At 43.3% G+C, this 13,569-nt stretch overlaps 1 protein-coding gene across 3 annotated transcripts in view; it reads left to right on the top strand.

The window, feature by feature from the left end:
* The first annotated feature begins 2,597 nt into the window (after positions 1 to 2,597).
* Positions 2,598 to 13,569, top strand: part of NDUFAF1 (NADH:ubiquinone oxidoreductase complex assembly factor 1) — a 40,814-nt gene continuing 29,842 nt past the window's right edge. For all 3 annotated transcript variants that reach the window (XM_084974535.1, XM_021097468.2, XM_084974539.1), the window contains exons 1-2: positions 2,598 to 2,704; positions 8,472 to 9,138. In XM_084974535.1, the coding sequence (XP_084830661.1) occupies positions 8,548 to 9,138 (591 nt within the window). In that variant the 5' untranslated portion in view covers positions 2,598 to 2,704; positions 8,472 to 8,547. The remainder of the gene's footprint in view (positions 2,705 to 8,471; positions 9,139 to 13,569) is intronic.

Below are 13,569 nucleotides of genomic sequence, written 5' to 3' on the forward strand. Positions count from 1 at the left end.
GCTGTGGCTGTGGTGTAGGCCAGCAGCTGTAGCTCCGATTTGACCCCTAGCCTGGGAACCTCCATATGCCGCGAGTGTGGCCCTAAAAAGCAAAAAAAAAAAAAAAGTTGTGTCCAGAGTAGGGCAATCAGCAGATTGAATGTAAATTGCATAGGGCAGTAATTATTGAGGTTTCATGGGATTTGGAAAGGTATGAAATCAAAGGCAGCAACATAACAAAACAAAGAGGACTTAAAGTGAGTGAGAGAAAGGTTTTTTTTTTATGTTTTTAGGACTGAACCCATGGCATTTTTTTTTTTTATTTTTGTTTTTTGGGTTTTTTTTTTTTGTCTTTTTGCCTTTTCTAGGGCCGCTCTCGGGGCATATGGAGGTTCCCAGGCTAGGGGTCCAATCTGAACTGTAGCTGCTGGCCTATGCCATAGCTACATGTGATCAGAGCCAAGTCTGTGATCTACACCACAGCTCAGGGCAAAGCTGGACCCCCAACCCAACGAGCAAGGCCAGGGATTTAACCCGAGTCCTCATGGATACTAATTGGGTTCGTTAAGTGCTGAGCCTTCCATGGGAACTGCAAGGGGAGGTTTCAAAAAGAGAAGCCAAGGATGGCCAGGAACTTTGAGTTTAGAAGGATGTGGCCACTTACAGAAAAAGTGGAAATTGAGTTCCTGTTGTGGCTCAGCAGTAACGAACCCAGCTAGTATCCATGAGGACTTGGTTTTGATCCCTGGCCTTACTCAGTGGTTTAAGGATCCAGTGTTGCTGTGAGCTGTGGTATAGTTCAAAGACGCAGCTTGGATCCTGTGTTACTGTGTGGCATAGGCCAGCAGCTATAGCTCCTATTCAACTCCTAGCCTGCGAACCTCCAAATGCCGCGAATGCGGCCCTGAAAAGCAAAAAAAAAGAAAGAAAGAAATGAATAAGTGGCCACTAAGCACCAGCTTTGGAGGAAGAATGAAAGCTTGCATCTATCTTGATCCCTATCTGCGGCCCTATTTTCCACTCCCAAACTGTAAAACCACCTCCTAGTCTCTGCGAACGGAGGACACAGTTTTTAAGGCATTAGTCTGCTGTGGCTTCCTTTGCAGTGCCAAAGCAATAAAGCTATTTTTTTTAATCTATTTTGCATGCCCCCTCCCCCCCAAAAAAAGAAAAAAAATGGGAGGCGTTCCTTGGTGTCCTAGAAGGATTCACTATTATCACTGCTAATAGTTGCTTGGGTTCAATCCTGGCCCTGGAATTTCTGCATGGGGTGTGCGGCGGGGCAGCCAGGCCAAAAAAAAAGAAAAGAAAAGAAAAGAAAATGTATGTTGGTGTTTAGAGGAACATATTTTGGATTGTTTGCGTGTAACTCATGTCTGTGACTAGAAAAGAGGAAGGCACAGGCTGGGCTTAGGAGACAAACCCACATTTAAGGTTGTGGGAGTACAGAGTAAAGTAAGCAGCTAGAAAAAGCTCAAGGACAAGTTCCCATAGTGGTTTTGATCCCTGGTCTTACTCAGTGGTTTAAGGATGAAATGAATCCGATTAGGAACCATGAGGTTGTGGGTTCGATTCCTGGCCTCGCTCAGTGGGTTAAGGATCCCACTTTGCCGTGGCTCGGATCTGGCATTGCTGTGCCTCTGGCATAGGCTGGCAGGAACAGCTCCAATTTGACCCCTAGCCTGGGAACCTCCATATGCCGTGGGTGACAAAAAGACCAAAAAAAAAAAAAAAAAAAAAAAAAAGTTCAAGGAGGTTGCAGAGCCAGGCAAGTGTAGTAGAATCCGGAGAAGTCAAAGAAAAATTTGAAGACAGAAAAGGTGTAGAGTGGAAAAGAGTGACAGAGGAAACTTGGAAAAGGCAATTGTATTTGGTGAGGACTTGGAAGGTACTCTGGAGAACGGTGTTAACAGCCAATGGTTACAATTCATTCGAATTCATGCTGAGGGCTTAATTCCTGCCAGCGTTATGTTAGGTGCTGGGGACAGGAAGAAGAGTACTTTCTGGACCCAAGAAGCTCACAGCATGGCGGAGGAAGTGAGAAGTGAATGAATAATTAAGATACAAGTGTTGAAAGTGCTTAAACAGAGGGGTGCGCAAGATACAATCGAAACCCTGGGGAGTGGGCGACCCCACGGGGCAGGATTGGGGAAGGGCAGGTAGGAGAGTTGGTGTTCAAGTTTCAGGTGGGTCTCCCAAGATTCTTTGGGGGTTAATTCCAGGAGAAGTAGCTCTCTGTGGCCGTGGACTGCTCTTGGGCTGCTCTGTGGCCGTGGACTGCTCTTGGGCTGCTGCTCTTGGGGGCCAAGGTTATTAGCAATATCTGGGTCCTACTTGAAAGATACAGGATGAAGTTTGCAGCATGAAGGCGGAAAGCAGGAAGGGGAGGCGAAAATTTTCTCTAAATTCTCCCCACTTTCTGACATAGGGCAGAAAAGATCAGGAAGGGCAGGAGGAGCGGGTCCTTTGGGAAGCTAGTCGACCATAACCCTCATTTCGCTAAGCTTCGGGATCTTTATTACTCTTCCCCCGACCTGCGTACCTGACCGGAACTCTAGTGTCATAAGGCCCAGTTTCCCTGCGGACTGGAAAAGCAGATGGACCTACACAGGAAAAGTGGAGTAGCCGGCGGGGAAAAGCCAGGAGCACAGCGGAGGTTCACTCTGGGGTGTCGCGAGGGAGGGCTGCAGCGTCGGGACTTGCGAGGGCGACACAGCCCTAGCAGGTGAGAAATGAAGGGGCCGTGACAATGTCCAGACCGCTCCCGGTCTTGGATCAGGAGCTAAACGCCGGGGCTCTTGGGGATAGGTTTGCCGCTTAGTAGTTGTATACCTCGGGTGATTTAGTCTTAGAGCCTCCATTTCTTCATCTTTGCAATTGGAATAGTAGCCCCTCTTTTGGTTGTTGTGAGGAGTTAAAGTACACCTAGAATAGTTTCTGACACGTGGTAAGCGCTGGACATACAGTCTTCAGTAAGATTGCTTGCTTTTAGCTTCATGGTTTATGCTGCCATGAAAACTCACCAGCTTCAGCCCAGGATCATCCAGTTAGTGATTTTGACTATGTTTATTGGTAAAAATATGAAACAAAATATTCATAACTAACGTTATATTATTAGAGAAGTAATAACACTACTGAGGGGTTGGAAAATAGGGTGAATAATGGTACTCATAATTCCATCACCCTGCACATGGCTGTAAGCCTTTTTTTAACCCCCAAATCTTTTTTGTTTGTACATTTACATTTTTATACTTATATCGTTACCGTATATGCTTTTTTTTTTTTCTTCCCCTTTTTCTTTTTTAGGGCTGCACCCGCAGCGAATGGAAGTTCCCAGGCTAGGGGTGGAACCCGAGCTACAGCTGCTGGCCTATGCAACAGCCATAGCAACACTAGATACTAGCCGAGTCTGTGACCTACACCACAGCTCACAGCAATGCTGGATCCTTAACCCACTGAGTGAGGCCAGGGATGGAACCTGAATCCTCATGTATCCTAGTAGGGTTTGTTAACTTCTGAGCCACCGAAGGGAACTCCAGTATACATGCATTTTTAATTCCTCATTATTTGTCACTCAGTAGTGTAGCCTAAGCATGGTGTTCATGAGAATCTTTTTTTTTTTGGTGTTTTTTTCTGCACCTGAAGCATGTAGCAGTTCCTGGGCTAGGAATGGAACCAAGCCACAGCAGACTGCAGTGACAACGGCCAGATCCTTAAGCTGCTGTGACATGGAGGAACTCTGAGAATCATTTTTTGATTGTACAAATTCCATTTTATCACTTATTTCCCAAATTTTTGTGTGTGGAGAGAGAAAATCATTTGAACAAGTCAGTAAGGGAAATTTAAGTATTACCTATGATTCCAAGACCTGAGGTCAACTCTTGTTATTTTTCCTGGTTCCCTGCAATTTTTGGTCCATTTGAAAACATACTGTTCACACATTTTCATTTGTTTATTTATTTTTGGGCCGCGGGTGCAGCATATGAAAGTTCCCAGGCTGGGGTGGAATCTGAGTTGCAGCTGCTGGCCTACACTACGCCCATAGCAATGCCAGATTCAAGCTGCGTCTGCAGCCTACACTACAGCTCTCAGCAACGCCAGATCCTTTCCCCATTAAACAAGGCCAGGCATTGAACCTGAGTCTTCATGGGTACTAGTTGGGTACCACTGAGCCACGATGAGAACACCCACATTTTCCTTTTATTTTAGCAAACATTGAGCATCAATTATGTTCAAGCCATAGTCAGTAAGCTTAAGGTCAGGTTAGTTAGGTAGACAGATAAAAGCAAGATCCTAATAGTATGTAAGGGCTGTGAGATGTATGCACAGTTTCTCATGAGAATATCAAGGAAGATCAATGTCAGTGTCCTCCAGTTAGAGGCCACTAGGAACATGCCTATAGTTGAACAAGTTGGGTTTACTATTCCTGTAGTTGTTACTGACCAAACTTGGGTCTGTTTGCCCCAGTGTAGTAAAGCCAATCTACTGACACTGGGTCGTGGTGAAGGCAAGTGCAGCATTTATTGCAGGCACCAAGAGTCCAGTACAGCCAGTGCTTAAAAGTTCAGAACTCCTAGAAGGCTTTCAGGGGAAGGTTTTAACTCCTGGAAGGCTTTCAGGGTATGTGATCAGCTGTGGACATTCTTCTGATTGGTTGGTAGCGAGGTAATCTGGAGTCAACATCATTAACCTGTCGCCAACCTATCTGGGGTCTACCTGCTTGTAGGCAGATAACTTCTACATGGTAGGGGTTTCGGTATCTGCAAAAACAGCTCAGAGGGCATGGCTCATAATATTATCTATAACCCTTGAGGAGGAACTAAAGGTCTTTGACTTTGTGTGGTTTTTTTTTTTTTTTTTTTTTTTGCTTCTTTAGGGCTGTGCCTGAAGCATATGGAAGTTCCCTGGCTAGGGGTCAGATTGGAACTGCAGCTGCCAGCCTATGCACTGGCCACAGCAACGTGGGATCCAAGCCATGTCTGTGACTTTGTTTAATGGCTAAATTATTATTATTTTGTCTTGCTCAACTCCCTTTTTTCCTGCATTTTCTTACTTCCCTGATTAAATTTACTCTTTGGAATTCAGGGGAGGCCCAGGAAGGTACAGTTTTTCTACAGACAAGAGGCAGGTGGAGTTCCCATCCTGGCTCAGTGGTTAACAAATCCAACTAGGAACCATGAGGTTGCGGGTTCAGTCCCTGGCCTCACATAGTGGGTTAAGGATCTGGTGTTGCCATGAGCTGTGGTGTAGGTTGCAGACATGGCTTGGATCCTGCGTTGCTGTGGCTCTGGCGTAGGCTGGTGGCAACAGCTCCAATTTGACCCCTAGCCTGGGAACCTGTATGTGCCACAGATACAGCCCTAAAAAGACAAAAAAAAAAAAAAAAAAAGAAGAAAGAAAAAAAGAAAAAGAAAAACATAGGATCTCAGGCCCCATTCTACACCTACTAAATCAGAATCTGTATTATAACAAAATTCCTCAATGATTTATAGGCATTTTAAAGTTTGAAAAGCCTTTTATTAGCGGAATTATAGTAGTTCTGGTATGAAGCAATAAAACCCTGAACCAAGCATTGATGGTGGAGAAATGTGGAGATGTTATTTGTTTAACAAATATTAGAAGCCTCTTGCGTGCCTGGCACCATCCTGGGAGCTGGAGGTACCGCAATGAAGATAATCTCTCCCTTCAAAACACTTACATTCTGGTGGGGAAGACTGACAAATGAACTGTCAGTAAACTGAAGCAGGGAAAGTGTCAGCTCAGGATGCAGGGAGAACACATCATAAAGGTGCGGGTCTTGGTGGAATTGAGTAATCAAGGAAGGGTTCTTGGAGGAGGTAATGGATGTCTAAGCTGAATCCCAAATGATAAATTAGGGAGCAAAATTGGTAGAGGGCTTTTCTGGCCTGGGACCAGTATTCTGCCAAGGCATGAAGTCCAGAGAGAGAATACTGGGTGGTGCTTGCTGGATCATAGGTATTCTCTGTGATTAGAGCAGAGTTGGGTGGTACTGGAGGGGAGTTGGAGAGATGAGCAGAGGCCAGATCTGGAGGGGGGGGTCTTGTGAACCTTGTGGGGAAAGCTGAGTTTTATTCTGAAGACCAAGAGAGCCTCAAAAGAGCTTTAATCAGAGAAGATAAATAATCAGTCTTGTGTTTTAGGCCCTCTAGATGCTGATGGTGAGAGAAGGTGGAGGTAGGGGTTGCATTCCTGGAGTGCAGTGACTTTGGAGAGAGCAGGTGGTGAGCCACCTGATGTGGGGGGCGAGGGAGGCAGGGCAGTCAGGAAAGATGACCAACCCTCTGTTGTAGATAGAGTGGTCTGGGTGCTATTTTGATGCAGACTATTAAGCAGCTAAGGCAGGTGAGCTGGATTGTTGGATTTGGGGCATTTTTGAGGCTTTTTTTGGGTAAAGGTTTCAGCATTCCATTTAGTTTCTCACTTAGCACTGTGTTCAGACTAGTAGGTGGGTGGCTTTATTTTGTTTATTTATTTATTTTTCCCTCTCCTGGTCTCTGGAGAGAGAAAGATGAAATTAGCATTGCGTATTTAATTTCATTTTAGGGGTAGCTGAAATAGATGGGAGAGGGGACTGTTTAGCTTTCCTGGTTCTGGCAGCACTTCTTGCCAACAATCATTAAATGTTGCTGCAAGAGCAAAGTTGTTATTGCACTGAGCTATAGAAGAAATATTGCTAATATTTTACATACAGAGAGACAGTGGTATCTAAATGGGAGAATTTAAGGCCAGGATTCTAAGGCTAGCTCCCATACTGATTAGCATTGTGAGCTTAGGCATGTTACTTCACCTGTTGGTGTCTATTTCCTTGTGAAAGGAAATATCTCTCTGACTTGTCTTATAGGGAATCTTATGTGGACTAAATGGGATAATATATGTCAGGGTGATTTGAAAACATTAAGAATGGTATTTACATGTAATGGTATTATTGCTGTTATTGTTTAGATTATATCTTTGAGGAGTTCAAAAAGTGACTGATATTCAAAGTCTTGTTACTCAAAGTGGGGGCCTTAGACTAGGGGCTTCTTAGACATGAAGAATCTTGGGGGTCTTGTCAGACTTACTGGATCAGAGAACCCTCTTATAGCCATCATTCCATCTGACCTTCAGAAGAATCCCTTAAGGTAGGTAGGGGAGGAGTTATCTCGGCCTTTCCTTCAAGAAAGTGGAGGTCTCGGAGTTCCTGTCATGGCTCAGTGGTTAACGAATCCAACTAGGAACCATGAGGTTTCGGGTTCAGTCCTTGGCCTCGATCAGTGGGTTAAGGATCCAGCATTGCCATGAGCTGTGATATAAGTCGAAGACATGGCTCAGATCCTGCATGGCTGTGGCTGTGGCATAGGTTGGCAGCTGTAACTCTGATTAGACCCCTAGCCTGGGAACCTCCAGGTGCAGTCCTAAAAAGACAAAAAGCAAAGCAAAACAAAACAAAAAAAACAAAACAGTGGAGGCCTCAAAAGATCAACTGCTTTACCAAAGGGTAAATAGCCCTGTTAGTGTTCACAATACAGCCTATATTTGGGCAGAGCCAGGTGTCCTGACTCCACATACAATGCAGGCTGTAGGGGTTTCCCATTGTGGCTCAGTGGTAACGAGTCCAGCTAGTATTCATGAAGATGTGGGTTCGATCCCTGACCTTGCTCAGTGGGTTAAGGATCCTGTGTTGCTATGAGCTGCTGGGTAGATCACAGATGCAGCTCAGATCTTGAGTTGCTGTGGCTGTGGTATAGGCCAGCAGCTGCAGCTCTGATTCCACTCGTAGCCTGGGACCTTCCATATGCCATGGTGTGGCCCCGAATAGCAAAACAACAACAACAACAAACAGTGCAGGCTGTAGTCGTCTCTCTTTTTTTCTAGGTGAAGCGCTAAAACGCTGTCAGGTAGCCTAGATTCTGGAGTGAATTAGTTGAATATTATTTATTTTAGGAACCAATTATTTCTTTAAAAATCAAGCCTAAGGAGTTCCTGTTATAGTTCAGTGGGTTAAGAACCTGACTAGTATCCATGAGGATGGTGATTCGATTCCTGGTCTCACTCAGAATTAAAATCTGGCATTGCTGCAAGTTGCGGTGTAGGTCACAGATGAGGCTCAGATCTGGTGTGACTGTGGCTCCGATTTGACCCCTAGCCTGGGAACTTCCATATGCTGGGAGTATTGCCCGAAAAGAAAAAAAAAAAAAAAAAAAAAGCGTAAAAATTTGCTTTAAAATTGACACAATCATTTGAAGCACATACTTGAATTATTTTGATAATTAATTCCATAAAGGGGCTTATGTTTGTTCGTCTTGGCTTTTTTTTATAAGGCAGTGTATATACAGTGTAGACATTGTTTTGCTCATAGTAGGCCCTGGGTAAATGCTTATAGAATTAGAAAATAAGTCCATGAATTTCACAATGTATGATCCGTGTTGAATTTGAAATTATGATGCATTCATTACTACACTGGTAACTCCTCAATGTCTTTTTACTTATAGGTGGAACTGGGCTATTTGCTGAAGCTTCTTTCCCTGTTAGCCCAAGGAGAAATTTATATTTTAGCTTTTCCTTACCATGGCTTTGGTTCACAAATTGTTGAATGGCACTTATATTCGTAGAAAATGCCTGAAGCCAAGTGTTGCCTCATTGTCCAAGTGTGGTCCATTTTTGAGTACTCGCTTTGCAGACTATTGCTCCAGTAGCCTTCAGAAACCTTCAGTGCCTGCTTCTGGCAAAGCTTCTTCTCAGAGGAAGACCGAAGGAAATGTGGAAGGGCATCACCAAAGAGATGTTGCTTTGGATATAACTTCTCCTGGGGACAAGCCTGAAGTCAGTTTTGATAAAGCAATTAAAGAAGAAATAAAGGACCATTTAAGGCGTTTGAAGAATGATATAGTGAATCATTGGATAGGGCCTGAAGGTCGCCCTCTGCATGAGGTCTTGCTGGAACAAGCCAAGGTTGTCTGGCAGTTCCGTGGCAAAGAAGATTTGGATAAGTGGATAGTGACTTCTGATAAGACAATTGGTGGCAGAAGTGAAGCTTTCCTAAAGATGGGCAAGAATAACCAAAGTGCACTCCTGTATGGAACCCTGAGCTCTGAGGCACCTCAGGATGGGGAGAGTGGCCGAAGTGGGTACTGTGCGATGATATCCAAGGTTCCCAGGGTACGTAAGACCCAGGAGCTGCAGTTTTCTAGTGAGTTGGGCAAACTTCATTGTAGCATGAACTATAGCTGACAGGTTTTATTTCTGTAAATGAAAACAGCTGGTGTCTCATCTTGTGTATGGGGTTAAATAACTACTGGGCACAAGTGTAAAGCTTTGTGAGCATAAGGGGAAAGTTGTTCTGGTAGAGAGGCAGCTTGTTTTGGGGCATCACTTTGGGCCAGGGTGAGACATTCTTAGGTTTGAAGAGCCCTGAGACATTAGATATTTAAATGAGAAGCTGGAGTTGCCATTGTGGCGCAGTGAAGACAAGTCTGACTAGAAACCATGAGGTTGCAGGTTGGATCTTTGACCTTGCTCAGTGGGTTAAAAAAAGGATCTGGTGTTGCTGTGAGCTGTGGTGTAGGTCGCAGACTCTGCTCAGATCCTGCATTGCTGTGGCTGTTGTGTAGGCCAGCAGCTGTAGCTCTGATTCAACCCCTAGCCTGGGAACCTCCATATGCTGTGGGTGTGGCCCTAAAAAGCAAAAAAAAAAAAAAAAGAATCTGAGGAGATTTGTATCTCCTCTAACCTGGACCACAGACCCTATAATGGGTTGGGGTTCCATAGAGTGGAAGTAGGGTCAGGCTGTGGATTATTTTTTTAGGTAAACTTTTACATTTTAGAATATTTTTGGTTTTACAGGAAAATGGCAAAGATAGTACAGAGAGTTCCTGTATGACCCTCACTCAGCTTCTCCATTTGTTACCATCTTACATCACTATAGTACATTTGTCACAATTGAGAAGCCAACATTGGTGCATTACTGTTTAATGCCAGATTCTGTTTGGATTTCACTGGTTTTTCCATAATATCTTTTTTCCTATTTCAGTCTCCCATCTAAGACACCACATTACATCTAATTGTCATGTCTTCTTCTGTGACGATTTCTTAGTCTTTCCTTATTTTTTCATGAGGATTTGAGAAATACTACTGGTCAGGCAATTTGTAGAATGATCCTCAGTTTGGGATTTTCTTATTTTTTTTTTTTACTCTGAGTTAGCCTGGAGTTCTGGGCTTTTAGGAAGAATACCACAGAAATGAAGTACCTATCTCATCATATCAGTTATATACTAGCAGTACCCTGACCACCTGGTTACGGTAGTGTTTGCCAAGTTACTCCATTGTTAAGTTACCTTTTTTTTCCCTTTCTCTCCACACTCTGTTCTTTGGAAACAAATCAATAAGTGTACCCTACATTAAGATATGGGTTAGATATGGGTTAGGGTGGGGGATTAAGTTCAGTCTCCTGGAAGGAGTAGTGTTTACATAAATTATTTGAGATTCTTCAGAAATGAAGGCTTGTTTCTTCTCCCAAATTTATTTATTCATTCAGTCATTTAGTATGGACCCACACTTGGGTTATAATCCAAAACTGTGTTAGTTATTTTATTGTTCAAATTGTTGCACTTTTGGCCACTGAAAACTTTCAGGTTGGCCTCCCTTTGACATGCCACCATCTTTTTGGTTTTTTTTGAGCACTTTTTGGCACAAGATGCTGTTAGCTCATCTTGTATTTTCTCTGTTCCAACCCTAGAATTAGCCATTCCTTTTTTTTTTTTTTAAGGGCCAATCCTGTGGTATATGGAAGTTCCCAGGCTATGGGTCAAATCAGAGCTATAGCTGCTGACCTAAGCCACATCCACAGCAACACCAGATCTGAGCTGTGTTTGTGACCTACATGGCAGCTCATGGCAACACCAGATATTAACTGAGTGGGGCCGGGCATCGAACCTACATCCTCATGGGTTCTAGTCAGTTTAGTTTCCACTGAGCCACAACAGGAACTCCCTAGAATTAGCCATTTCTTGAAGGAGCCCTGGTTCTTTTTTTTCTTTCTTTTTTTTTTTTTTTTCTTTTTTTTTTGGAAATGGTGTTGGAAACCAAGATCTGGGCCCTGAGTATGCTTGTTACTAGTGGATTGTCACTATTTCTAGGACCTCTCAATGGATACAGTTAGGAAATATATATGCATACCAACTCAAGAAAACAGACATCTGTAATTATTTCTATACCTGTATTAAGGTGGTTTTTTTTTGCCTTTTCTAGGGTCACTCCCACAGCATATGGAGGTTCCCAGACTAGGGGTCGAATTGGAGCTACAGCTGCTGGCCTGCGCCACAGCAACGCAGGATCTGAGTCGTGTCTGTGACCTACACCACAGCTGATGGTAACGCTGGATCCTTAACCCACTGAACAAGGCCAGGGATTGAACCCGCAACCTCATGGTTCCTAGTCAGATTCGTTAACCACTGAGCCACAACGGGAACTCCTATATCTGTATTAAGGTAAATATGAGTTCATACTGATGCTCTGACTCTAATCCTATACCACATGGTGTATCCTAGCCTTCTCCCTCTTGTTTTGATAGCTTACTTTTGTAACGGTGTGAAATGTGTCTGCCACCATTTATGTACACTTTATTTATTTATTTTGGTCAGGTTTTTATTTTTATTTATTTCTTTAGGGCTGCACTTACCACATATGGAAGTTCCCAGGCTAGGGGTCAAATTGGAGCTGTAGCTGCCACCCTACACCACAGCAATGCCAGGTTTGAGGTGCTTTTGTGACCTACACCACAGCTCACGGCAACACCAGATCCTTAACCCACTGAGCGAGGACAGGGATCGAACCTGTGTCCTCATGGATGCTAGTCAGATTCATTTCTGCTGAGCCAAGATGGGAATTCCTGAGATTCTATGGATCCAGGGGTTGAACTTGAGTCCTCTTGGATACTAGTCGAGTTTGTTACCGCTGAGCCAATGGGAACTCCCTGCCTACACTTATTTACTAATTAAGTACATGTAAAGCAGTTTCAGAATTTCTAATCCATAAGCCTGTGAGAAACAACTTTACTGGCTCGAGTACAGTGTTTATGTATAGTTTCTTTTGTGTTTAGCCTTTTGGTTTCCAGTCAGAACACCATTTTCCAAAGTTACTTAGATTAGCTCTTTTGTTTTGCCACCAGCCTGTTGCTTTTGGCAAATTTGCTGATCAGGTATCATTTCACGGCTGCTCTGGATAGGCTCCTGTGCCTGGCCATGGCTACAGCCCCTGGGTGATTGTTTAGTTATGGTTAAGGAGAAAAACAAATGGTAGGAATAGTGTTAAGCTCCCTCTCTCCAGGTAATGATGAAAAGGAAAGGTATGTGCTCTTTCAGAAAGAGACAGCAAACTATGCATATAAGATTTTTTTTTCAGGCCTTGAAAATCCACAGATGGCTTCAGTCAGTTCACAATGGAAAATAATTCTGTGATGTACTGTGGAGTAGTGAAAATAGCTGATAACATTTCTTAAGTGTACCCTGCCAGTCCTTGTGCTAATTACCTAATATACATTATCCCTTTCATTCCTCACATCAATCCTGTAAGTTATAACCATCCTAGTTGTACCAGTGAGAAAACAGGCTTGGGGAGATTTAGTGGCTTGTCCAAAATTATATGGCTAGTAAGTAATAGTTCATATCAGAGCACTAGTATTCTTAAAATCATATTACCTCTGAGGTTGCTATAAACACCTTTGGAAATAAATGCTGCATTCTGCTTTCAGAGAGAGACAGTTTAGGTAGTTGTTAAGAACATAGATTTTTTTAAGCCTTTGGAATAGATAAGCAATGGGATCCTGCTATATAGCACTGGGAACTATGTCTGATCACTTGTGATGGAGCATGATAATGTGAGAAGAAAGAATGTATACATGCAGGTGTGACTGGGTCACCTTACAGTGAAGCAGAAAAATTGATAGAACATTGTAAATAAGCTATAATGGAAAAAACAAAAATCATTACTAAAAAAAATTTAAAAAATGAAATAATTAGAAAATACAAGAGCATAGGTTTTGGAGTTAAACAGCACTGGACCTACCACTTGTTGGTTGAGTGCTCAATTTCTTCAGTATATAAAATGGAGTACAATAGTGCCTATTCTCATGGGGGTGTTGTGAGGATTGAATTATGTATGCAAAGTGCTTAATGTATGTTTTCAATGGATGGTAGCTGTTATTAAAAAAATAACCAGTTTTAAAACTTTATGGGAAGTCTTGGAGTTTCCGTTGTGGCTCAGTGGTAATGAACTCGACTAGTATCCATGAGGACTTAGGATTCTGTCCTCGCTCAGTGGGTTAAGGATCTGGCTTTGCCATGAGCTGTGGTGTAGGTCGCAGACATGGCTCAGATTTGGCACTGCTGTGGCTGCGGTGTAGGCTGGCAGCTACAGCTCCGAGTTGGCCCTTAGCCATACGCTGTGGGTATGCGCCCCCCCCCAAAAAAAACTTTATGGGAAGTTTTAAAACATATTTTTCCTGATTTATAGGACGGCAGTTGTCAGAAAATGGCCCACTGAGAAGCCGTGTTGCTCCATAGGCCCAGGGAAAGAAAGCATATACCGTAATTC

The sequence above is a fragment of the Sus scrofa genome, chromosome 1, assembly GCF_054392235.1.
Source record: "Sus scrofa isolate SSC_HxYL_T2T_F1_AM1 chromosome 1, Sscrofa_HxYL_maternal_Yorkshire_Landrace_v2.0, whole genome shotgun sequence".
Taxonomy (NCBI): Eukaryota; Metazoa; Chordata; class Mammalia; order Artiodactyla; family Suidae; genus Sus; species Sus scrofa.